Below are 27903 nucleotides of genomic sequence, written 5' to 3'. Positions count from 1 at the left end.
GCGGAGCATCTGGAGGCTGTGGGGGATCTGTGGCGAAGGCGGACCGAGCAGCGGTGTAAAGCAGGGTGTGTGTGTGTACAGCGGTGTAAAGCAGCGTGTGTGTGTGTAGAGCAGTCTACGGCAGAGTGTGTGTGTGTGTACAGCGGTGTGAAGCAGCATGTGTGTGTGTACAGTGGTGAACGCCAGCATGTGTGTGTACAGCAGTGTACGGCAGGGTGTGTGTGTGTACAGCGGTGTAAAGCAGGGTGTGTGTGTACAGCGGTGTAAGGCAGGGTGTGTGTGTACAGCGGTGTAAAGCAGCGTGTGTGTGTGTACAGTGGTGTAAGGCAGGGTGTGTGTGTACAGCGGTGTAAAGCAGGGTGTGTGTGTACAGCGGTGTAAGGCAGAGTGTGTGTGTACAGCGTTGTAAAGTAGCGTGTGTGTGTGTGTGTACAGCGGTGTACGGCAGGGTGTGTGTGTACAGCGGTGTAAGGCAGTGTGTGTGTACAGCGGTGTAAGGCAGAGTGTGTGTACAGCGGTGTAAAGCAGGGTGTGTGTGTGTACAGCGGTGTAAAGCAGAGTGTGTGTACAGCGGTGTAAAGCAGAGTGTGTGTGTACAGCGGTGTAAAGCAGAGTGTGTGTGTGTACAGAGGTGTAAGGCAGAGTGTGTGTGTACAGCGGTGTAAAGCAGGGTGTGTGTGTACAGCGGTGTAAGGCAGGGTGTGTGTACAGCGGTGTAAGGCAGAGTGTGTGTGTACAGTGGTGTAAAGCAGAGTGTGTGTGTGTACAGCGGTGTAAGGCAGGGTGTGTGTGTACAGCGGTATAAGGCAGGGTGTGTGTGTGTACAGCGGTGTAAAGCAGGGTGTGTGTGTACAGCGGTGTAAAGCAGTGTGTGTGTGTACAGCGGTGTAAGGCAGCGTGTGTGTGTACAGTGGTGTAAGGCAGAGTGTGTGTACAGCGGTATAAGGCAGGGTGTGTGTGTACGACGTAGCGGTACTCCAGGCTCGGGGTGAACCCGCGCGCAGAGCACAGCTTGCTCATTAGCGCCCCGCAGAGAGGACGCTGGGGCGGTGGGCGTCTGCGTGGGACGGGCTGTCCGCAGCAGCTGCTGCAGACTGCACTGCGCTGAGTTCCCATGGCCTCACAGGCAGGCTATGAATATCCCGTTTCATTGGCTAGCCTCGAAACACAACCCCAGCCACGCGGGGAAGCTGCGTGTCGTTAGACAGCACCGTGCTTCCGTTGTGACAACACAACTGAGGATGAGCAGCACAATGCATTATGACATCAGAGCAGGTAAATGTTCATTATGACATCACAATAGATAAAAATTCCATGATCACATCATTCTGGGGGGAGGTCACAGAGCCAATCAGGCTGTTTTTTTGTTTGTTTTTTTTTTTTTCAAAATCTGGATGTACAATTCCACAGGGATCTGAAGGGGAGAGGGAAACCTACAGCATCCTTACGCCAGACTTCCTCTGCAGTGAAGGTATAAATGTGTTCTCCGTTACGAGGAGAAGCTGGAAAGGTTCCCCCCGACACCTATGTCTTGCCTTTATATGGCCTGCTTGCTCTCACTGTATCCGAGCAGCCCGGTTTACAGTGCGGTCATCGGCGGTATATCAGCTGTAAAATGTGTAGCCCAGGTGCCACGCCATCGATCAGCTCTAACAAGCATGCGGGCCCGTTTCCATTTTAAGGTGCTAGAGATCGCCCGGGACAGACAGTGTTTATCTTCCAAAGAGTAAGCTTGTTATTACCATACACACTTGGAAACATGGCCCAGGCCTGCTTCTGCAGCAATGGGCTTACTGGACAAAGGGTGGGGGGAGCACACTCGCATGAGAAAAGGGGGGATGGGGGGGGGGGTGATGGAAAGGCCAGAGGGAGGCACACACAGCTTACATTCCAGCTCAGTGTAGTATTACAAACACACTCTGCTTCCTGGTTAACTGCTGCAGGTGAAGAGCCAGAGGCCAGGAGGATAAACACTGCTATTAGCAACACGCCAAACGCACCAGCAACACCCATCTACCAGTAACCCCTTTAAGCTGTGAGATCACAACACGAGTGATTAGAGTGTTCCTGACTGAACATTCCAATGCTGATGTCACAGTCACTGCTGGCGACTGAAAGCAACGGAGTTCTGGAACACTGGCTCAGAATTCTGATAAATCATCCCAGAAACCCTACTCCTCACAGGGCTAAAGGCCCAGTCTGAAGTGTGCGCACTGACTTCCTGGAGGTGGATCTGCAGCAGCACGGCGCGTTCCCACCATCCGTCTCAGCTGCATTCTGTATAAATATCATGCCAATTATCTATTGTGTTCTATTTACCGTGGAAACAGTAAAAACAATACAAGGGGAACAGAGGCCACACAGCGCTTTCAATACAAACGAACAGGAGCAGAGTCACAACATGCCAGAGAGAGAGAGAGAGAGAGAGAGAGAGAGAGAGAGAGACAGAGAGAGAGAGAGAGAGAGAGAGAGGGCTAGAGAGAGAGAGACAGAGAGAGAAGGACAGAGAGAGAGAGAGAGAGAGAAGGAGTGAGTGCGAGAGAGGAAGACAAAGACTGAGGAATGCAGAGAAAGGGTGAATGAAAAGTAAAGAGAGAGAGAGAGAGAGAGAGAGAGAGAGAAAGCGAGAGGTTATTTCTTGCCCCTCTCCCGGGCCCCCAGGGATCGCTGGAGGGCTTCAGGCTTTTCTCCAGGAAAGGGGGAAGGAGGGGGGGGGGGATTAAAACGTGCGGAGGAATTCCCCCCAGCATCGCTCCAGACCTCGCTGCCGGGCCGGGCCGTCTGCCACCCCGCACCGCGCCCCTCCGCGCCGATCGGAGATTTCGGCGCACGCAGCAGCGCCCTTCTCAGATGATGACGTGCGCGAAAAGCCCGTTTCCTGGCACAGCCGGCACTCCGCTCAGCGCCAGCGGCATTCCCGGGAAACGCACACGCAGGATGAAGTCCGTCTGACCAGCGCGGCGATTATCTGGTATTTATTTGCACTCTGACGCACTGCCAGTAACGCCAGGCTAGCGCCACAAAGCTAAAGCTAAAGTTCCCGGCCATCGGCAGGGTTATTATTCTCATTTAAATCACTAATATAACGCAGAGCTGCAGCTCGGCACTGCAGTGATGCACTTCAGGCCCGCTGAGAGACTACAAGAGGGAATCGCTGAGATTTTCGTGTTTTCCCCACTTCTGTCACCTGTTTATTCACCTGCAGAACGCCAAACGCGGGCATACTCAACACCAAGACGCCCGCGGCCCCCCAGCACCTTAACACAGGCGTTAATTCCCTTCCTGAACACTTCCACCCAAAAGGGTGTTTAATCCACTACTGAACACTGCACCCTAAAGGGTCTTTAATCCACTACTGAACACTGCACCCTAAAGGGTCTTTAATCCACTACTGAACACTCCCACCCAAAAGGGTCTTTAATCCACTACTGAACACTGCACCCTAAAGGGTCTTTAATCCACTACTGAACACTGCACCCAAAAGGGTCTTTAATCCACTACTGAACACTGCACCCAAAAGGGTCTTTAATCCACTACTGAACACTGCACCCAAAAGGGTCTTTAATCCACTACTGAACACTGCACCCTAAAGGGTCTTTAATCCACTACTGAACACTGCACCCAAAAGGGTCTTTAATCCACTACTGAACACTGCACCCCAAAAGGGTCTTTAATCCACTACTGAACACTGCACCCAAAAGGGTCTTTAATCCACTACTGAACACTGCACCCAAAAGGGTCTTTAATCCACTACTGAACACTGCACCCAAAAGGGTCTTTAATCCACTACTGAACACTGCACCCAAAAGGGTCTTTAATCCACTACTGAACACTGCACCCTAAAGGGTCTTTAATCCACTACTGAACACTGCACCCAAAAGGGTCTTTAATCCACTACTGAACACTGCACCCTAAAGGGTCTTTAATCCACTACTGAACACTGCACCCAAAAGGGTCTTTAATCCACTACTGAACACACCCACCCTAAAGGGTCTTTAATCCACTACTGAACACTGCACCCTAAAGAGTCTTTAATCCACTACTGAACACTGCACCCAAAAGGGTCTTTAATCCACTACTGAACACTGCACCCAAAAGGGTCTTTAATCCACTACTGAACACTGCATCCAAAAGGGTCTTTAATCCACTACTGAACACTGCATCCAAAAGGGTCTTTAATCCACTACTGAACACTGCACTCAAAAGGGTCTTTAATCCACTACTGAACACTGCACCCTAAAGGGTCTTTAATCCACTACTGAACACTGCACCCAAAAGGGTCTTTAATCCACTACTGAACACTGCACCCAAAAGAGTCTTTAATCCACTACTGAACACTTCCACCCAAAAGGGTCTTTAATCCACTACTGAACACTGCACCCTAAAGGGTCTTTAATCCACTACTGAACACTGCACCCTAAAGAGTCTTTAATCCACTACTGAACACTGCACCCAAAAGGGTCCTTAATCCACTACTGAACACTCCCACCCTAAGGGGTCCCAGCGATGGGACAGATAAGAGGCTGTCAGCTCCAGGAGCTTCTGTGACACACTGCTAAAAATAAGGAAGTAAACCAGGGCGCTGAAAATAGGTTTTGTTGTGGGGGGGTCGTGGGGGGGGAGATAAAGCAGGACACTCTCCGATGGGACCCCCGCTATCGCCCCCATTAGTGCGGGACTAATGACTTGCCTAATCAGCCTCCCCGTATTGTTGCCTGTCCTGGTCCTCCTGACGGTACCGAGCTCTGTGCCCGTTTCCAGCACTCCTCGTTAATAACCTATTTTACAAGCTCGCGGCTCCACGGCCCTCTCACCGACGCAGCAGCGGCCGGGCTAGCCCGTTTTAGCGGACGTCCGCGCGGACGATGCCCTGCTCAGGGTGGCAGTGCCCTCTGCGCACATGGTGCCCACTGGAGTGAAGGCACAGGAGTGAAGTGGCTCACAGGAATCCTTTGCCTCTGTGAAAGCACGCAGCCCCAAGGACTTCAGCAGCTAATGTTCCTTCAATACTCATTATTCCGGTCCATAGCATCGGTTTTCCACGGCCCAAGTCCACTGCGCAGTACAAGGCAGAGCGCAGTTACGCAGTGTAGCACTGTACCGATACCAGCATGTACGCACAGGATGTGTGAGTCACTCAGTGCTTCGATTTAAGAGAAGCCAAAGACAAATTTCTGCTTCCAGACAGAAAATGAGCTCACTCTATTCTATTCTATTCTATTCTATTCTATTCTATTCTATTCTATCCTATTCCGTTCCATTCCATTTCAATCTGTTCTGTTCTGTTCTGTTCTGCTGATGTCAGTGAGTGTGTAGTACAGGCCTGTACCTACACTGAGGCTGTTCTTTAGCTAAAGCATGTTTTAGCAGCAGCTTGCATCAGCAAACATCCAGTGATGAGCTTTGAGTATCCCCCGATACCCTTTATGTACAGGAACACGATTTGTCCACACAAAAAAATAACGAAAACGTTTCAGCATATGTTAATGAGGCGTGGAGGGCCATTCTGATTGGTTTGTGATGTACGGAGAAATCGCTCTCAGCCAATGGAAACTCCCAGCATTGATCCAGTAGGTCAACATGAGGTTGGAAAAAATGCAGCACAAAAAGAGCTTAGAGTCGGGTGGTGCACATTGGACTGCACATCGAACAGCACGTGGGACTACTAATAAAAATGTGTCCAGAGAAAAGACTTTTGTAATATATATGCTAAATAATTATAATTCATACTATATAATTATACAATATGTAATTATCCTTTTTTCTGGCCGTGAGTGTGACAGGATTTTAGCATTATTACCACCATTATGAGCCATTACTGGAAGGCCTCCCACAGTGCAATACAGGATTCGACTCACGCTCCTGAAGTCATAAAGGCCACCGGGGGAGGGGGGGGGGGGTTCAGAACGTGCAGCACGGTGCAAATGGCCGACAGAAAGGTACGTTGCCAGGGGACAGCCGAGCAACGGCAAACAAATCCCCCCCCCCCCCCCCCCCCCCAACGCGGGCGGGCGGCGCTGCAGGAGGCCGGCTTTAATAAAGGAGAGGAACCTGGCACAGCGACACGGGGACGCTGGCTGAGCCGGTCTGGCTGCCGCCGCCGCCGCCGTTTCCCAGACGCCGCGTTTCAAAGCCTCCCCCGGCGGCCGTCCGGCGGCCGTCTCCCGGGAGACCGACGCGCTCGCGAACTCCACGGCCGTCGGAACAGAGCGCCAAGCAGGCGAGCGGCCCGGTGCACAGGGGGGGTCTCCACGGGGGTCTGTCCTCTACGGGCACCTGGAGAATGGGGCCCCCCTTCAGCTGGGGTTTACAGGCCTACCCCCGCTCTTCCAAACGAGCGCGGACCGCAGAGGTCCACCCACCGATTCACACGATGGGTCTAACAGATCAGAGCGATCGACACGTCGCCACAGTACACGTGTGCTACAGTCGCTCCTGAGCCCATTTTCATTTGCACAGAGATCTTTCATTTTCAAACTCCCTGTTCCAGCCAAATCTCGTACCAACCCTGCCACACCAGGTCTACTCAGCAGAAATTCTGGACAAAGGCCTTAAATGTTCAACATAATGCACAAAGCCTAGCCTGCACAGCATCAGGAGCACTCTGGACTTCAGTGGCTAAAAGTGTTTCTCATGTTTGATGAGTCGTGGGTGGGTTTCCACGCTCCTGGTTTCTCTGAGGTAAATAAAGGGAAATCGATGCAGAGGCAGGCGAGGCTCTGAGTAAACCTGAAACACAGAGCTACCGGCTCACTACCTGAGTAACCCCTTAAACACAGAGCTACCGGCTCACTACCTGAGTAAACCTTAAACACAGAGCTACCGGCTCACTACCTGAGTAACCCCTGAAACACAGAGCTACCGGCTACCAGAGCTACCAGCTCACTACCTGAGTAAACCTTAAACACAGAGCTACCGGCTCACTACCTGAGTAAACCTTAAACACAGAGCTACCGGCTCACTACCTGAGTAACCCCTTAAACACAGAGCCACCTGAGTAACCCTTTAAGTCCAGAGCTACCAGCTCACTACCTGAGTAAACCTTAAACACAGAGCTACCGGCTACCAGAGCTACCAGCTCACCACCTGAGTAACCCTTTAAGCCCAGAGCTACCAGCTCACTACCTGAGTAACCCTTTCAGCCCAGAGTCACCTGAGTAACCCTTTCAGCCCAGAGTCACCTGAGTAACCCTTTAAGCCCAGAGCTACCTGAGTAACCCTTTAAGCCCAGAGCTACCAGCTCACTACCTGAGTAACCCTTTAAGCCCAGAGCTACCAGCTCACTACCTGAGTAACCCTTTAAGTCCAGAGTCACCTGAGTAACCCTTTAAGCCCAGAGCCACCAGCTCACTACCTGAGTAACCACACAGCCATCTGGAGGAGGAGACTGACTGGCTGGTAAGTGGTCAGAAGGTAAGGAAACAGAGAAAAGCAAAAAGATCATGTGGAACAGGAAAAGAATGAGGAACAGGATAAAGCATGTAGAACAGGCAGACTGTGGACCAGGTCGCTTGTGCAGGTATCACTGGTGGAGCTCATTAGAGTTTGAGCAGATGTGCAGACAGAAGTCACATCATGCTCTTCTGATCTCTTGTGAACACAAAAAAATAAGACCAAAATACCGATGCTGTCCTTCTAGACAGTTGAGTGCCGAAATTAAAATGCTGTACTTCTGCAACAGTTCTGATGTTTCCAGAGACAGAGCTGGTCGATTGCAATCAGCAGTGAAAGTAGCCGCTAATGGGAACACAAATCACAGTCTATCAAGTCAATAGAGGAGTCAATTATATAGAAGATTTTTCTCACAAAGTAATTTAAATATATCACCACTGTTATTAAATGGTTTATTAAAAAGGTTTGAGTTTGACACATAAATGGCTCTGTGACTAATAAAGTTCATTCAAAATGCAATGCAACCAAAACTTTTCCAATGTAATAAAATCATTTTACCGCCTCCATTTCCTAAAGAGTGAAGTTAAAATCTGAATTTTGAAGGCCTTCCCCTCGGCGGGTCTACGGTAACCAGGGAAACCAGCAAACGGGACCGGCCAATCGCCGAGCGTAAACGAATCTTCCTCTTCCTCGCTCCCAGACGAGCAGTGGAGCGACCCGATGCCTCCGGGTCCTCTCGGGCCCAAGTGAGGAGGGGAATCGGCCTGGGGGGGGGGGCGGGGGGGGCATTATGTGCCCACGGCTCAGCTGCTGCGGCGGGTCCACTTGATCCGTTTAATGGATCTCAGATATACCCCAGCCCCCCCCACCCCGGCCCGTCGTACATCACGGCTGTCCAAACCCGCCCCTCCCCCGACACCGCAGAAGGAGCCGGAGCGCGGGGAGGAATGAATAATGCAACAACGCTCCCTTTCCCCGAAATCCCGCCGACGTTTAATTAACCAAATAAATATAATGGTGCGGCCGCCTTCCAGAAAATATATGAGAGTGGCCGCTCGGCGCTCGGGCTCCGGGCCAGGGAGCGTATTTCTGCTTAATTCCCTCCGATGTGGGACAGAGCCCCTAAAACAGCGAGCAGACAGCGGCGTTCCGGGATGATGGGGGACAGTGCCGACCCCCCACGTCCCCAAAACCTCCGCCAGGGCGACAAGACACACGGGCTCGCTCGCACACACGCACACTCGCACGCACGCACGCACGCACGCACTCATGCACGCACACACGCAATGCGCGACTGCTCTATCCTCACTCTCCCTCTGCGTCACCGAGCGCAGATGAAATCTGTGGCTTTTATGGCTGTTTACCCACGGGCTAAAATGGCCCCGGTCGCCGGGCAGGCGGTGGGAGTGTGGAGTGTTTAAAATGCCCATCTGCAGCCGCTGTGATTGTAATCTGTGCTCCACATCTTGAATATGATCCGTCCTTCTCCACTGAAAGGCATTCTTCCTCAGAGACCCCGGCACACACTGCAATAGCAGGGCTGCTAATTAGATAAGTAAAAGGAGTCAAAGAAACTGGGCCTTCTGAAAGCCTACCTGGATTTAGATAGTAGACCAATAATGAGAGAATTAGGACAGGACACAGTAACTCACACACATACTCAATTTAACAAGGAAACTGGAGCTGTGCAGCCTCCCTCCACAGAAGCGTACTCTTAATAACGATGTAGCCCACAGACTTTCTTCTCGACACAGCAGACGGGGAGCGGCGGCTGAATCGGAGCTATAGTTGTGTGTTTTCCGTTGGCTGTGATTCCAGCGCTGCTCTTGCTGTGACTCCCTGGCATTCCCTCGCGTTTCCATGGTACTCTTTATGGTCTGGGTCCACTGTGGCTACAGTCGGCTACAGCGAGCCTACATGCCAGCTGCTGCAAGGCCCTCTTGGTGAAAAACGAAATCGGCAACAGGATGTGGCCTCCCTGCAGACAGGAAGTGACCGCGACCAGGCGCACTTCCTCCCCCCGCACCGCCGGGGCGCTTATCTCGTGCTGCCATGCCGACCGCGCACAACGCGCCATTTACGCCGTTTCTCCAAAGCGAGCGGAGCGGCGCGAGAGCCGTGACCCCTCCGCCCGAGCGTGAACTGAGCGCCATTTTCATTCCCGTCTCATCGCCGAGTTCCGCAGGTGTGGCGCTGGCCCCTCTGGATCCCATCCCTGTGCACTCAGTCCAGCATGCGCAGATTCATAACACCACCGTCACATCTGCCAGGGAATCACACACTGTACACACACCTTAAAGGATGCTTGGTTTACGGTGAGAAGTTACAAGAGATTTTTTTAAATGATGGAAAGACTTGGTTATCAAAAGCCCCCATATACCTGCAGGACTGCTGTGGCACCAGAACACCAGAGCTATAACAGTCCTCTGCGGGCTGAGGTCACAGACACGTGACTGGAATGTTCCTAACTGAACATTCTAATGCTGATGTCACAATCACTGCTGGTGACTGAAAGCAGCGGAGTTCTAGAACACTGACCCAGATTTTAAAAAGAAAAAACATTCCAACAAATCTACTCTTCAAATGGTTAATGTCAATTGCTTTTGTGATGTCATGTTCAGTGCACATCATAACAGGCAGAACTAATTGGTGTTTTTTATGCACCAGTTTGCAGTTAGGAGGAGGTCAAAATCAGGTGTGTGGGTACGTTGTGGCTTTGTGTTCTTGTTCTGCATGAAGCCTGCTTGTCTCTTGTGGGTTTCTGAAACTGACGCATTCAGTCTTGCGTTCCATAGTGAGGGAAGCAAGCACGAGAAGCCGCATTGAGTCTGCACCACCCAGGCCAAAACAGCGCAACTCGACATCGGTCGAAATAACGTGGAAAAAAAGTCAAAATCCTCTGAATTTGTTTCAGTTTTTTTTTTCATTGCTTTCAAACCCCGGGAACAGATTGCGCTGAGTCATCGCTGAATAAATTGATGCATCACGGCTTGTCGCAGGGGAGCGGAGGAAGGGATGTGAGCCGGCCAGAAACGGAAGAAAAATAACAAAGCTAATTTCCACAGTCATTCATCTCTTCTTTTACACGTGAACATTAATCATGCAGCCATTTTTTATACCCCGGTTATGCTAAACAATCCTAACATTCCTAAATAGCATACGGCAAGAATAATAATAATAATAATAAGAAGAAGAAGAATTTTAGTTTTGCGTTATCAAAAACCACCTGTGATATGGTCACAGGCATGCCCTACATATAAATGATCTCTCTTTACATGAAACCTTCCATTCCACTGACCTCCTTCTGTGGTATATATATATCAGATAAACAACAAAGCCATCTCAGGGTATCTTACCCATGTGAGGTGGGGGGAAAAGTGGTCACAGGAGAATTTTGAAACGCTGACGCTATTTTCTCACGAAAAAAAGTACCTCTTTCATGAATAATTTCCACAATCGTGTGTCAAAGTCATTTAAAAAAATATTTAATTTGGAAAATAATTTTAGCAGTGTAGCTGTGCATACCCAGTAGCAGGGTCCATATATTGTCTTAATATATCCCTTGGATACCAGGGGCTCTTCTAACCACACAGGAAGTAGCTGTGGTTAGGGTAACTCAGTAGCTGACTTCTGATAGGCTGCTGCGATCCAGATTCATAATGACACACATGTATTAAAATCTGTGGTATGATGAAGACCCAGACGCAGCTGCAGGCGATGCAGCCTGATCGGCAGTGCAGGAGAGGAGGCATTGTTCATCCTGAGACCTGCACACACAGCTACAGACAGCAGTGCATGCTGGGAAAGCATTAGCACCCCAACCATCTGAACCTTCCAGGTCATTTCAGGGAATTCATAACGGTTTGCCCTCACCCACAGCACACAAACATGCACACACACTCCCTCTCACACACACACACACACACTATGCACATACACACTATGCACAGACACACTACGCACACACATATGCACACACACACACACACACACACACACACACACACACACTACACACAGACACACTACAACCACTCATACTATATAACCACTCATACTCACTCACACATATCTCCCACACACACATACACACACACACACACACTACTTCTACTGTGACACTTCTCAAGGAATTTGTTCATCTGGTTCCACTCCCACAGGAGTCAATAATGGTTTATTAAATCAGTGTTCTGCTGCCACTGGAGCACAGATTTAAACCCATTCTCAGCTTCAGCACTGGAGTACAGATTTAAACCCATTCTCAGCTTCAGCACTGGTACGCTGGTCAGCGCCAGTGGAAGCTCAGAGCCCCACAATAAAGCGATGCCATTACTTTTAATGAAAAACACAACAATCAACATAATGCAAAATAGAACATTTCAAATTTTGGGACATCCCTCATTTTTTAACAAACAGGCAATTTTACTCAAGTTTCTCAAAAGGAAACAAGCAGCTGCAAGCAGGAAGGTCTGGCTCATTCAAAACGTGACATCACTTCCCTTTTGCCACTTTTATTATTCATTAATTTAGAAGGAGTTCCTGTCCCGTACAAACGTTAATTTAAAAAAACCAGCAGCAATTAGTCTCATAGAACAACACTTTCTCCGTGGTGTTGCATTGTCGTGAACATAACAGAGACAGTTACAGACAAACACAGAGAACCGCTCAGCTTGCATGATCCGGCTTTAAGAAGGCTAATTGCAAACAGCAGGGGTTCGCTAATTAAGTCAAATTACACTCTTCCCCACATGACTTACAATAATTTGCTTAATTAATTGAGGTTAAATGCTCGCAATGTTTAAGGTACTCAAAAAAAACACTGGGCAGAGGACTGGAGAGAACGATCTTGAAAAGACCTGAAGACAGTCTTGACACATGTGAAATTAAGGGCCTTGCCTCTCTGAAACTGAAACGGAATATTTACTCAGTAATATACATTTCACAGCATCCATTCCTCACTTCATATATATTATGAATTATCATAATGCCATACTGATATCCATTATAAATAAACACATAGTGAAGTGTTCTGTGAATTTGGCTTCACCACACGGTCTTAAATTCCCTACCTTACCAAAGTCTAAACACCTCCCATAGGGCTGGTCAGAATATGTATTTTGCAAGCATTCCTGTCTTAGCTATACTGTAACCAAGTGGCTTAACATTTTTTACGCAACTCCCTCATTATGTCTCTGTGTCTAAAGAAAGCATTATGCAGACGTGGAGAAATCCACGCAAACTCATTCAACCGGCTTAGTCATCACCTCCCTTCTCAGGCCCATAACCCTAGGCTGCTGAGACCAGGTTAACCAGGTGAGATAAATCTGCTCAACTTCAAGGGTCACGTCTCGATAATGAACTAGCGCTAGACTTCTAGACTTCTGAGGAATCAGGATCTTATGAAGTTGCAGCTTAAATTGGGCCAATGACATAAAGCTGCAACCAATCAGATTGCAGGAATCGGATTACAAGCCAAGTGATGTTAACCAAATCTGGAACTGACAGACGGCCCCGGACAGGCAACGGCAGGAACTTCAGATCGCGCCAACCTCCCGGAAGTGATGTCATTCGATCACGTGCTGGGAGAGCGTGAAGTAAAGAACCTCAGACAGTCAGAACACAGACAGGGCCCTCTGCCTCCATTCTGCAAACCAGGATATGCCCCTGTGTTTAATGGGATGGCATCTATTGAAAACAAGCAAGTATGGTAGATATGTCACACCTGTAGACAGTTATGACAATGGTGGCCAGAGAGGATGGCTGTATTCTGGACTCGTGGCCCACCACACAGGCTTTGAAACGTCACCATCCACAGAGAAGATTAAAATAAGAAACTTTTTTTTTGAGCGAACAGAAGTAAAAAAAAAAAAAAAGACAGGAAATTCAAACAGCCCCTGTAGCTTTTCAACCTGACTTTGGTCTTTCCGGACGTAGGTGTGCCAGCCTCAACGTCACTGTGCGCTGGCACACGTCAAACAGAGGTGCACTGACCCAACAAACTGCCACTGAATGTTGGGTGAAGGGACTGATGGGTCAAGGAATCGGGAGCTTGGCAAACACTGCTCAAAAACCGGAACACTGGACTTCATTTCCCATATGTTTTGTGACATTCTCGCCATTCCGGTGCACCCCAGGCACAAAATTCATTCGGCCCTGAGACGTTTCACAGAGGGACTGATGCAAAGTGAAGTTCAGAATCTGCCGGACACTCCAAAATCTGCACTTCACCTCCCATAATGAAATGCTTTGTCATGTCCTGTCAACTGAATCCACCCCAGATACGGAATTCACCACAGGGCAGGTTGGTCATTGGCGATGACGATGTTGAAGAATAAAACAAGTTCCCTCTGACGAATTTCAGAAATGCTAGATATTTCTTCTTCATCACGTACTGAGAAAGCTGTAGGTGGTTGCTCTAAACAGATATGCCAATCTCTGTCACTATCTAGATAACTTATCCTAATGTCATCAGCTCATGTGCCAACCTAAACCTGCTGGTCTCTTAAGTATAACCAGGCTGTCTGTCAGCTGACCCCGAGGCCTGTTTGATTGTTTGCTGAAATAAAAAATAACTGACGAGCTGTGTTGTCATCAGGAGCTCAACTGCAAAAAAACCCGACACAAACACAAATGCCATACAATTTAAAAATAAGAAATAGGGACAGGAGAAGACGTGCGCTCCCGTTGGAAGAGTGCGTTCCTCGTGTAGGTAGAGGACATCCTTTCTCATTAAACTAGAAGTGTGGGAAGGTCAGGAGGACAACTCCGGCTTCGCTCTGATTAAAGGTCTTTCTTCCATACGCGCTAGAGCAACGCTGAACAAACAGCCACCGCCGCGCTCACACATCGCTAATAAGGACAAATAACCGACCGCAGCACTCACACATCGCTAATAAGGACAAATAACCGACCGCAGCACTCACACATCGCTAACAAGGACAAATAACTGACCGCAGCACTCACACATCGCTAATAAGGACAAATAACCGACCGCAGCACTCACACATCGCTAATAAGGACAAATAACCGACCGCAGCACTCATACATCGCTAACAAGGACAAATAACTGACCGCAGCACTCACACATCGCTAACAAGGACAAATAACCGACCGCAGCACTCACACATCGCTAATAAGGACAAATAACCGACCGCAGCACTCACACATCGCTAATAAGGACAAATAACCGACCGCAGCACTCACACATCGCTAATAAGGACAAATAACCGACCGCAGCACTCACACATCGCTAATAAGGACAAATAACTGACCGCAGCACTCACACATCGCTAACAAGGACAAATAACTGACCGCAGCACTCACACATCGCTAATAAGGACAAATAACCGACCGCAGCACTCACACATCGCTAATAAGGACAAATAACCGACCGCAGCACTCACACATCGCTAATAAGGACAAATAACCGACCGCAGCACTCACACATCGCTAATAAGGACAAATAACTGACCGCAGCACTCACACATCGCTAACAAGGACAAATAACTGACCGCAGCACTCACACATCGCTAATAAGGACAAATAACCGACCGCAGCACTCACACATCGCTAATAAGGACAAATAACCGACCGCAGCACTCACACATCGCTAATAAGGACAAATAACTGACCGCAGCACTCACACATCGCTAATAAGGACAAATAACCGACCGCAGCACTCACACATCGCTAATAAGGACAAATAACCGACCGCAGCACTCACACATTGCTAATAAGGACAAATAACCGACCGCAGCACTCACACATCGCTAATAAGGACAAATAACCGACCGCAGCACTCACACATCGCTAATAAGGACAAATAACCGACCGCAGCACTCACACATCGCTAATAAGGACAAATAACCGACCGCAGCACTCACACATCGCTAATAAGGACAAATAACCGACCGCAGCACTCACACATCGCTAACAAGGACAAATAACTGACCGCAGCACTCACACATCGCTAATAAGGACAAATAACCGACCGCAGCACTCACACATCGCTAATAAGGACAAATAACCGACCGCAGCACTCACACATCGCTAACAAGGACAAATAACTGACCGCAGCACTCACACATCGCTAACAAGGACAAATAACTGACCGCAGCACTCACACATCGCTAATAAGGACAAATAACCGACCGCAGCACTCACACATCGCTAATAAGGACAAATAACCGACCGCAGCACTCACACATCGCTAATAAGGACAAATAACCGACCGCAGCACTCACACATCGCTAATAAGGACAAATAACTGACCGCAGCACTCACACATCGCTAACAAGGACAAATAACTGACCGCAGCACTCACACATCGCTAATAAGCACAAATAACCGACCGCAGCACTCACACATCGCTAATAAGGACAAATAACCGACCGCAGCACTCACACATCGCTAATAAGGACAAATAACCGACCGCAGCACTCACACATCGCTAATAAGTACAAATAACCGACCGCAGCACTCACACATCGCTAATAAGGACAAATAACCGACCGCAGCACTCACACATCGCTAACAAGGACAAATAACCGACCGCAGCACTCACACATCGCTAATAAGGACAAATAACCGACCGCAGCACTCACACATCGCTAATAAGGACAAATAACCGACCGCAGCACTCACACATCACTAATAAGGACAAATAACCGACCGAAGAAAATCAGCGGCCTCATAACAATTTATACATGCTAATTAACCACACGGGCAGAGTTTATAAGCTGCTTCTGGAGCCTTCTGGAGTTGCTTAGCTAGCATTTCTCCCAGAAAAAAAACATTATCTGTAACACAGTGAATTCCAAGCCTCAGCTCTCTGAAAACACTTAGCAATACCCTAGATACACACCGCAATCTGTCTCCTTAAGAAACGTTTCTCCTTAAAATGGGGCAAAGGAAAAAAAAACGGAATGTAGTTTGGCCTACAGTGCAGTGCATTATGGTTCATGACTGCTGTGGGACACAGAGAGAGTAGGAGGATGGTAAAGAACATTCTGGAAAATCTTCTTCACAGTACCGCTTCAGTCCATATGGAACAGACAGTAAGAGGCACACGGGTACAGGAAGCACACAGTATTACTGAGTGACCTCAAGACATGAAAAACAGCATCAAAGATAATGAGTCTGGCTATTCAACTCATCTGCTGGATTTTTCAGGTAATGGTTTATCTGACCTTATCTTCATTTTCACATACAATATAAAATATGTCAGATGAATGCAAATGTCATACGACCGACCTTTGGATCTGTGTCCAATGTGCTTGCTTTCAGGAAACGGACTTTCCTAAGATAAAAGGCCCTTTTCTCCAAAGCAAAATTTGTGAAAATCTGAAATATATATTTTTGATCTGAGGCGATGCGCGTTGATGCAACCAACTGCAAATGTGTGGAGTTCCTGCTAAGAGCAGAGTTCAAACCCAGCTGCTTCTCTTCTCAGCTGCACTTGAATCTTGCAGTGTAGATACTACAGTGATAACCCTCAAATCAGGCTTACTGACAAGCACTCATGCGGTTTGCTCTATCCACTTTCACAATGCACAAACAGTTTAATAAACAGCATCCAGTGAAGACTGGGGCCCTAATCCTCATTTTATCAGCTGCAATCCTGAAAGCATCACAAAATTAAAAACTGGCACAAGCTGGCCGATCCTGCTGATGTGGCATTTTTAAAAAAAGAAAATAAGAATAAATAAACAGGCCGTGAGAGAGTGAGAGTGCTGCAGGTGCACTGGCTTCTCTGGCTTCCGCTTATTTTTGGCCCTGCATAGCCCAAAACCCCCCCAGCCCAAAACCCACTGAGCCCCAACCCCCCCCAGGCCAATCCCCCCTCCCCCCCGCCCAGCCCAAACCCCCCCCAGCCCAAACCCTGATGCGGCTCCCCCTCTCCAGCTCTCTAACGGCATGTCCCGGAGAGCCCAGTGATTTAGCACCGGACCCTTCCCCACCCCCCCCCACCCCCCACCCCCCACAGGCCGCTCTGCCCACCCCGGCACAGCCATGAATCCAAACTCTGGGATGGTCCTACGGCTCCCACTGCACCAGGCTGCTCGAGGTGGGGGGGGTGGGGGATAGAGGAGAACCCTCTCTGAGACTGGCCAGAACAGGAGGTGGCAGCCAGGTCTCCGTGTGTCACGGTCTGCGAATGCGGACCGAATCGCGGTCTTTTCCATCGCGGTCGTTTATCAGGGACCGTCGCGCCGAGCAGTGCCAGACTGCGAGGGGGGGGGGGGGTGTTTGGAGACGGTGAAGCGGTGGATCGCATGCCAGACCAGGCAGGGAGGGTCGTACATAAACCTCAAACAAAAAAAAAACCTCCAAACTTCTCCCAGCTCCAAATGAAAGCGCCACAGAAAGCAGTATTTCCCCTCAAACCTTTGATCCTGTCCACACCTCAGCCAACGGAACGCACTAAGAATTCTGTTTCTGCATTCACACCTCTCTCTCTCTCTCTCTCTCTCTCATTCTCTCCCATGTCCCACTTTTCCTTCTCTCCATCGCTCCAGTTCATAACGCCCTATATAGCGCCAGGTATAGCAACCCTGCTGTGCTCCAGCGCATCTGTTGCTGAGCGATCACTTTTTTTCCTCTTATTTTGTTTGAAGCAGCTGTCCGTGTTTTATTTTCCATTGTAGTCCCCTCTGCTCACCTCTTCCCACAACGCTGACCTTTTCTACCTCAATCCCACATGGAAAAACAAGGGAAATGACAGCGAAAAGAGAAAAGCCACAGGTAGTCAAAACGGAAAATAAACAGTGACAGTGCTTTACACATGCTGGGCCATATTCGGTGTCAGCTGCACGTCCCATATGTACAGCACTAATCTCTGCCTCGCTGGAATTGACTCGCATTGTGTTGTTTGTTTTTGCAAACAAATTATCTAAATTTTCATCCATTATGTTGTGACAGGAAAACTGTTTTGATCCCATTTCACCGTGTTTATGCAATCTGAGCACATCTGCGATATGACCCATGTAACTAAAACCCAGAAACTTTAATCATATAAATACTGTGCTCATCCAAGAAGTCCAAAGTTGAAAAGCTTTGTGAATACAGGCCCCTGGATTCCAAAGCAAAATGCTTTGTGAATACAGGCCCCTGGATTCCAAAGCAAAATGCTTTGTGAATACAGGCCCCTGGATTCCAAAGTGGAAATGCTTTGTGAATACAGGCCCCTAGATTCCAAAGTTGAAATGCTTTGTGAATACAGGCCCCTGGATTCAGAAGTTGAACTGCTTTGTGAATACAGGCCCCTGGATTCCAAAGATGAAATGCTTTGTGAATACAGGCCCCTGGATTCCAAAGTGGAAATGCTTTGTGAATACAGGCCCCTGGATTCCAAAGATGAAATGCTTTGTGAATACAGGCCCCTGGATTCAGAAGTTGAACTGCTTTGTGAATACAGGCCCCTGGATCCTGCATCCAAGGGCAGCAGACAGAGAGCTGTGACACCCCCGCTGGATCAGGAGTGCGCGCCACGCAACCGTCTCTAAGGAAGCGAAGGGCAGGCATGCCCCGGTTACACAACACACGGTAACAGCGCAGCTTTGGCAGCGACGGCTCCCACCTGCTGCTGCTGCTGCTGCCAATGGAGACTGGGGGGGGGGGGGGGGGGAGGTTCATCACCACAAATGTCACCTCCAGTTACAAAACAGGAAAAGGGATTATAGAATAGGGGCATTTCCCAACTCTAGGGAGGGTCTGTGAGGAGAAAAAGAAACGGGTCATGCATGTACCAATCACTGAGAGCCAGGCAAAGCCAGACTACAGGCCTGCTACACTACAGCACGGACAAAATCTTCATGAGCAGCACATTCTGTCATTGTTAAAGGAAGACGAAGTGATTCAGTACTGAGGAACTGAGGCCAATCAGAGACCGTTCTGAACATTTCAATTTATCCTCTGGGCAGGCAAACACCAAGTGACACTTAAAATAGTTTGCCCACCTTATTTCATTTCTGAACATCAGTGTGAAAGTTTTTTAGATGTAGGGCTGTACCATCATAAATCCGTTTCTTAGCATGACTGTAGCGGGACAATTCTAGACAATTCTAGACTTTTATTTGTCATCACTAAGATTCACTATCACTAAATTCAATTTTGCTTGAAGTATAGCATGTACAGCTGGCTTTAAATCCAAAATGAGCCAACACATACAAAAAAGACAGCACACTGGCTGTGTACTGTGGTTTATTTTTGGCTGTTTGCACCAGAGGGTGTTCCACGCTGCAGAGAAGATGTGTTCTTTTCCGATTTTGCACATTGGAAGTGAATAACTGGCTTTCAGCCTCCACACTGCCCATTCATTTAACTGATTCAGCCCCTAACAGGAACAGGAAGACTGAGAACACCGGCATCTCCATAAACAGGAACCTGTCACAGAGCGATTAGCCAATCCTGTGAGAGGTCACGCACCCCAGTGCACAGGGGGCAGCCTGGGAACTGATTAAGAGATTTTATACCATCGCATTTTTTTATTGGAAGGTCCACACAGTTATGTAAAGCTCAGATTGAGCCAGAGTAGATTATTAAGCACTAACCAGAGCCCTCGGGCGTGTAAACTAAGGCAGCTACTCAGGACACGTGGCATGAATTAAATGCGATGGCTTTGCCTTTTTAAGGGGTTTGTGAACAAGTGGCTTTCTGCATTTCAGCATTGTCTCAGCACACCACAGTAACACCTCTGCTCTTCTGTCTGTTTCCAGCTCACTTCAGCTGTAGTTCTGTGGCCCGTGTTTTGAAACGATGGACCTATCAGACATGAGGCCAGCACATCGATAAGTGATCTCAAAACACAGCAAGAGCTAAAGTCTGGATTTCTCTAATTCAAAAGAGGCTGAGAGGTCCCATGTCAAACTGAAGCTGGCCACCCCAGCCTGTTTTTGGGCTAATGCATATGTACCCCACTGGACAAGGGGGGTATTCAGAAATCAGGAAGCTTCCAGTTCTACTGATTTCCCAGTTCCAGCCATCAGACCCCCTCTGTGACAGAATCACTCAAAAGGAGCAGGTCCTCTCAAATTCACACGCAATTTCACGGGAGGATTCCGCAGTGTAGATTTTTTTAAAAACAAAAAAACACAGGCTCCTGTCAGAAGAGCAATATAACTTTCCACAGCTCTCTGACAAAGTTAACTCACAGTTAAATTAGGGCAGAAGCAGCCGCAGGCACTGTGATTTATAGCATCCACTTTCTAATTTATTTTCAGGAGTAAAATGTAATCTCCTTCTTCGTACTTTTCAAGGGCCTTTTGCAGATTTCATTCTTTTATTTCCTTCGTTACCCATTCAGAGATCCGTCCCATTCCCCTGCTTTCCATCCAAAGTTAAGCAAGGAAGCCAACATGTCCTGCTACTGTAATCAGCTTCTCCTTTTTCCTGACTGCAGACAGGATTACGTTTCCCGCGGTTACACAAAACACACAGCAAATCCCGGAGTTTCTTATTCAGAGCCATTAATTACAGTAAACATACGTTGTGCAGGAGAGCACTTATTTTTGTCGCAACTACAAAAAGATGTTTTTTTGCTCTCTGTTTTCACAAATCTGTGTTTTCACAGATTTCAGCAGTTGTTGATGGACAAGCTTTAAATTACGGAAAGGATCTGACTCAGGTCCAGATTATGTTGGTGAGATCATGGTGATCTCACTGTAAGCAGCATTGGATTGGTATTTAAGAAATGAAAGCCGCTGTGAGCTGAACTCCGTGGTGATCCGCCACAGTGAAACCCCACGCTGTGTGTCTCCCTCGTCCCGTCAGCCCGGGAAACGCGCGCGGAGCCGCCTAACCGCGCCGGAGTCGCGCGCGGGGAACGGTCCCGTTAAACAGCCAGACGCCCCGCTCCTGCAGAGCCCTCCATCATGTCACCCGGACGAGCGGTATTAAATCCCCCCTGACTGCAGCAGGACTGCCGCAGCAGGGGGCGTGAGCAGGGAGCTCCGGAATGCCGCGCTCGGACCAGTCCCGAGGCCGAGCCCGTTAGCCGAGCCCGTTAGCCGAGCCCGTTAGCAGCCCGTTAGCCGCTCCGTTTGACTCGCCCGTGTGGATTTAAAACCCTGCGACGGGACAGAGCACCGCGGCCTCGCACCCGTGCGAATTCGCCGGGTTCCCCCCCGCACCCCCGTCCCGCCGCGGTAAGAGCCGCGCAGCTGAGACCGTTAGCCACACACAGAGCAGCTGCAGCTGCGCACATCCCAGTGCATTCACAGCTTTCCATTTACGCTGGTACTTTACACATTCATTCAGTATTTTCACAGCAGTCAAAATTAACACGAGAACAAGAGAGGGGGTCTAAGAAATGGATCATGTTAAGACGCCCCGTGGAGACTCTGTGACTGTATATTCCAGCGCACAAATCCCTGCACACTTCACTAATCAAACCCATTTCATCCGGGGAAATACGTACATTTTGATGTTCTCAAACAACACAGAGAACATAAGAGACGCTGCTCAGATGAGACCTGCACCCGCGCCAATGATTTCAAATGCCTCACGGCAACGATGGGATTGATCACTTAAAGAGACGTTTCCCACGTTTTCATTAGCGAAACATTTCACGGAGCATCAAACGGGCGCTACGCGATCTCCTCGCGGCTTCAGTTCTGCACCCTCACCAGGAGAGACGCGCAGCTGGCAGATCGGTTTAAAGCCCGCTGAAACATCCACAGAGCCCAGCTGTACGCTCGCTAATCAAGGCGCATGTTCAATAAGCACAGATTATGGTGTGAAATGAAGCTTGACGTTCGTTTCTTTTCTCTCTCTCTCTCTCTCCATGAAGACACAAACCGCTACATCTACAAGCAGAGCCCAAAGGAAATGGGAAATGAAGACAGGCAGAGGAGGGAAGAGTGGAGACACGCAGGAACCCGATGAGGACCCAGCCGTGGGGCCTGAGCCCCGTCCACTGCGTCATGGCAACAGCACGTAAAAAAAGGGCATCAAAAAAACATCACAGACATGCGTTTTGGAAGGACATGACGACTGACCGCACACTGAAGGGCTAGACACAGACAAAGCTCTCCACGGTACTGAACGTTTGCTGAGAGGAATTCTCAGTATTTGCACTTGTTTTCTGATTTTCGCACTTGTTCAGGGTTTTGGGGAGAACGCACAGGCTGGCTAGCTTTAGCAGTGCAGCTCACAGTGTGCCGTCAGTCCAAGGAATTGCATCGCATGGCTCAGAGAAACGATGAAACAAAATAGCACAGTTCGAAGCGGGGCACTTACAATATCTCGTCGTTCTGGAACTCCAGCACGCCGTGGGAGTCTTCAAAGTCCTCTCCTCCTCCCTTAGCTGTGCCTTCGACTGTCTTGTAGGGCACAACAACCACCCCGCGGGCTCCGGACGTCCGCAGGACCTTCACTTCCATAGTCCCCACGCTCTCGCTCACGTGCGTCACCGGCTCCTCGAACGTGAAGATGCCGGCGTGGTCGTCGTCAAAGATGGTGACGGTGGCGGTGGTGGGCAGGCCCAGGCAGGCAAGGGTCTCCACGTGATTGGCCTCCGGGTTCTCCTCGTCCCCGCCCTCGGCGAGCACCTTCACGTTGCTGAGGTGGATGAGGAAGTTCTCGTCCTCCTCGAAGATGTCGTCGTCGATGATCCCCACCCGGATCTCCTTCTGCGTCTCGCCGGGCTTGAAGATCACCACGCCCTCGGTGAACTCGTAGTCGGACCCGGCGTTGGCCGTGCCGTCCTCGGTGCGGAACTCCACGGAGACGGTGTTGGCGAGGTCGCCGCCGCGGCGCACCACGTTGACCGCCACCGTGCCGCAGTTCTCCAGGCACTGGTATGAGCCGGGGTCGAAGAAGACCTTGGTGACGGGGTCGTTCTCGGCCACGTCGGGGCGCACCTCGTGCATGCTGACGGCCTTCCTGGCCTGGTCGGCCGCGTGCTTCTTCAGGATGTTCCCCGCCCCCGTCATCAGCCTGGTGGCCTGGCAGCGGTAGAAGGCCCGGCTCTTCTGCTGCTGGCTCAGCACCTGGTAGTTGGCCAGCTCGATCAGCTGCTCCACCTCTTTGTCCGGATGCTTCTGCTTCAGCTCCTTCAGGATCTTCGCCATGTCCCTCCTGGTCTCCTCCTCGTCCAGGTCTTTGTCGTCCAGGTCCAGGGCCAGGGTTCCGTCCAGGAAGTCCACGGCGTGGGAGTTGAGCATCTTGCCGTCCATCTCGATGTCCACCTTGGAGGGGAGTGGCCGGTCGCCTTCGGTCTCGATGATCATGCCCCGCTGCTTCCCCGCCCTGTAGCGCTTGTACACGTACTTGTAGATCAGGAGCCGCCGGTCGGCCACCCAGGCGAACACCACGCAGATGGGGAAGAAGAACAGAGTGAGCAGGCCCTCCCAGACCTGGACCACCCCCGGGGAGATGACCGCCAAGATCAAGTAAAGCCAGATGTACGCGAATATGCTCCAGGTGGCGGTGACGAAGAACACCCTCAGGTGCTTGACCTTCCGGTGCTCCCCGTCGGGGACGACGTAGACGCAGATGCCGATGATGACGAACATGTTGAAGGCGGCGCTGCCCACGATGGTGCTGGGCCCCAGTTCGCCCGCCTCGAACTTGTGTCCGCACACCTCGATGACGGACAGCAGGATCTCGGGGGCCGAGGAGCCCAGGGCCATGAGCGTGAGGTTGGACACGGTCTCGTTCCAGATCCGCACCGTGGTGGTGGTGGTCTCGCCGTTGGACTTCTTGATGGTGATCTCCTTCTCCTGCGACGTGATGACCTCGATGGACGCCATGAAGCGATCCGCGATAATGGAGACGCCCAGGAACATGTAGACCAGGGCCACGAAGTAGACCGTCGCCCGCGCCACCTTGTCGCCGAAGGACGGGTTCTGGGGCTCCCACGCTGGAAGGATCACGCCCGGCAGGCACTCATACGTTCCGGTGCACGGGTCTTTCGTGAAGTTGGCCGGAGAGGAGCCCTCTCTGTCCGCTTTGTGGTCCGGGCCAGCGGCCTCGCCGCGCTGAACGCTGAGGAGCAGGACCGCCAGCGCGACGAAGAGCGGCAGGCCGAGGGAGAGGAAGGACGCAGTCGCCGGTTGTCGCATGATGCCGAGAGGGACGGTGTTTCCCCCGCTCTTCCTAAGCCTGCAGAACATAACGGGGAGGAAAAAAAAGACGGAGGGCATGAAAAGAAATGAAAGACAGTGAAGTCACAGCTCAGTCACACCTTGCAGCTCTTTCTTCAATGTAAGGGCGCAGCGCTCACAGAAAGCTAAATACGGCACTGAATGGATCGCAGAGAGGGAGAGAAAAAAGCGCTAAATTATATATCTCTTCTCACCTGGAGGGATGAATATTCAAATACACTTACATCACCCTGATTTTAATAATACAATCATTTATTAAAATAAAGAATGTTTTATTAATCTGTTACAATATAGAACTCTGATTAATTTTATTGGAGAAACAATGTCTACATATACAGATTATCCTAAATAAATAAATAGCATAAACATATATACACACACAAGATTTTAACAATAGCCGAAAAATAGCAACTTCCTTCACACGGGTTTATTGGGATGCTGAACAACCGGCGCGATGGACAACACCGCAGTTACTGATAGCAAATACACGAAAGATGCATTGATACACTCCACTAAAGATGCTTTCGCCAATAACGTTCGCCCATTCACCATTTGCCGCTATCGGTACAACGATATACCACTGGATACAGCAAAAGCACGGCTCATATGTACTCCTACAGATTTCGCCTTCCAGAAACACGGTTCTCCGGGTCACAATAACCCAATTCCGCATAATATGAATGTACTGATGTAGGAAAGTGTCCCTACGTCCAAACTTAAAGCAAAATCACTACCGCGCCGATATTCCAAGCCATCCCGGGCGCTTCTATTTCTCCTACTGATGTAGTTCCACGGCATTTTCAATGGGACAGTAGCACCCATTCGGAGATTTTGCTTGACTTCAGGAATCATGCTAAATATGAGGATACTACACAAACTATATCCTAAATTGTTTTGTGTAGCCTATTTTCAGTATACATTCACCGTGGTTAGTGTACATTTCATCAGATAAGCGTTTAAGTCTCCAGGATATGTCAATCGTGAGCGAGGAGCTAATGCAGATGTTCAATTAAATTACACGGCAAATAATCGCGAAATAACCTATTATATAATTCGTAGTGTGCATGTACAGGCTACACTTAAATCCTGCATAGTGCGTTTAATTGTTTCGTGCAATATGTGCATGTCTGATTGTGCGACCAAAAAACGAGCTTCATGACAGCATTCACAAGGTAAAGTGATAGAAACGGGAGTCAATTAGGGACGGCTATGCTTCAGTACAAAGTCCTTCATAAATCGGCACCAAACGGCCGAAGCAGTAGACTAATATATACAAGCATTATCAAACAACGAAACATGTCTCAATATGACCCATCAAGTCGCTTCTGCATTGGTTCCAATCGTCCACATAGCCTACCTAAACAGACAATAATCATCCTAATTATAGCCTACCTTCAGTGCACCCATTTAAGACGGGTCATCAATGTGGTTCTACGAAACGTAGCTGACTAATACCACGCGACTGAGTTTATGTCGAATTCAACTGAATAAACTGACAACTGTGAAATGAATATATTAATGATTTAAAAGTAGCGAGGGTCTCACCTTTTCCCAAAGTAACTGAAATATAAAGGCAGGAATCGGATGTAGTGGTCGGTTACGTAGTAGTTGTAGTACGAGTAGTAGTAGTAGAAGTAGCGCCAGCAGCCGTAAGTGGTACCAGCACTCACATTCGTTTTGGTTTTTATACGAGATTAGGAAGCGCTACCCTCCGATAAGTAAAAGGGACGAAAGGCTACGAAAGTTCCCATATACGCACGAGTTCCCGCGACCAGTGTGAAACAATCAGATAACGGACGATATCGGAAAAATCTGCAGTTCTGTGGGCAAAAAGGTGTGCTGACAATTCTTCCGCATTCTTTCCTTCCCGACGCTTCAGTATCGCGAAAGAGTGCTGCCGGAGTTCAGGCTGAGACTGGAGCACTGCCGCGCGGCGCGAGACACGGAGTTGTACAGCAGCTCGCGCTCTCTCGCCCAGCTGTGTGTTGCTGGGATATTTTCCGTTATGAGGGTTTCGCAGGCTCCGCCACAGAGAGGGGGAGCAAGTAGACTTGCAATGCGTCATGGCGCGTTGCCAACCTTCTTATCGACGACCAGACCCTCCCACATAGCCCAGAGGTAGCCTATAACTATTTTTCTTTTTGATCATTTATCATTATTTGTCTTCCTTTGTTTTCGCGATGAGTATTTTCCACAAGAAGCCGGGCTACCGTAGGATATAGAATGTATTTTTTCCAGAAAATGCGAGAGCACTCTTTAAACGGTTTAAAGTTTGCTTATTGTGGCATACCATATTTTCTCAATGGATCATGTATGCGTACGGCAACGTGGTAACACGGAAATTGTACGGGCGTGCTGCCATATGCCATACTCCCTCTAAACTGCAGTGCATCGTTGAAATATATCAAATTGTATCATATAAATACTTTTTTTTCAGACTATTACCAAAGGGTGGATTTAATACCGGACTTCCATTCGGCATTTCTGATGGTGCTACTATATCAATGAAAGTCCGTTTTAAGCGTCATTGATACTCGCTGTTTATTATTGATGCTTCAATACACGCGAACCTCTCACAGTCTGAACACGTCACTGATCTTCGGGGTCCATTCAAAACTTCATTCACAATAAAGATGTGCTTATTCACAGATAGGCCTATAGGGGCCAATTGCGCTTCTGAGCAGGAAAATAACAGTAGGCTACTTTTTCTGGAATTTAAGAACTGTTAAAAATAGACTTATTTAGCTGATATGAAACTGAACTATGCGTGTATGTACATTGTACGTTGCATATGAAACGAGAACGAAAGACGAAATAAGATGCTCTTTCTAATCATCAAAAAATATCCTAGCCTAGGGCATCCAAAATGCCCTTCTCATATGCAGAAATACCCCATGAAGCTTATGTTTGACAATCTTGTCAAATGTTCTCAGGAGAATACACCCCTTCAAACATGTTGACAAAACAGCTGCATCAATTCATTCTAGAAAAGAACTGCCTTCAAGATGAAAACCAAACCAGCGTCATTGGACTGATATAAGTTTCTAACATATTGGCACAGTGAATTTCATTGTTCTGCGCAAAATTTTCTTTAAAATATTCCACAGAAATCCTATTGTAAAGGTGCCAGTGTGTTATATGGTAGCATTTTCAGAAGTATAGTGTTTCATTTTCACAATGTTGATGTTAGGAGCAATGCATTCTCAATCCTAAGCATTTATATTTCTGAAAAAAAAAAAAAAAAAACAGTTGTTGGTGGTCCACTGTGACGTCCTCTGGGATGGAGCAGTTCCCCGATGATGCTGGGAAAAGCGTGCATGCAGTATCAGCGCTCTGCAGCACACAGGCAGCTTGCTGCTGGAAATGTGCCCGTCAGGATGGGAGACACAAATAGCAGAGGAACAAA

The 27903-nt window shown here is 48.9% G+C and overlaps 1 protein-coding gene across 2 annotated transcripts in view; it reads right to left on the bottom strand.

Moving 5' to 3' along the window:
• Positions 1-26595, bottom strand: part of LOC118218037 (sodium/calcium exchanger 1-like) — a 122803-nt gene extending 96208 nt beyond the window's left edge. For both annotated transcript variants that reach the window (XM_035400397.1, XM_035400398.1), the window contains exons 1-2: positions 26043-26595; positions 22630-24495 (exon numbers count right to left, since the gene is read on the bottom strand). In XM_035400397.1, the coding sequence (XP_035256288.1) occupies positions 22630-24455 (1826 nt within the window). In that variant the 5' untranslated portion in view covers positions 24456-24495; positions 26043-26595. The remainder of the gene's footprint in view (positions 1-22629; positions 24496-26042) is intronic.
• Positions 26596-27903: the final 1308 nt, after the last annotated feature.

This window comes from Anguilla anguilla, chromosome 18 (genome assembly GCF_013347855.1).
Source record: "Anguilla anguilla isolate fAngAng1 chromosome 18, fAngAng1.pri, whole genome shotgun sequence".
Lineage (NCBI taxonomy): Eukaryota > Metazoa > Chordata > Actinopteri > Anguilliformes > Anguillidae > Anguilla > Anguilla anguilla.
Note: the sequence above shows the minus strand (reverse complement) of the source record. Positions and strands in the feature narration are given on the sequence as shown.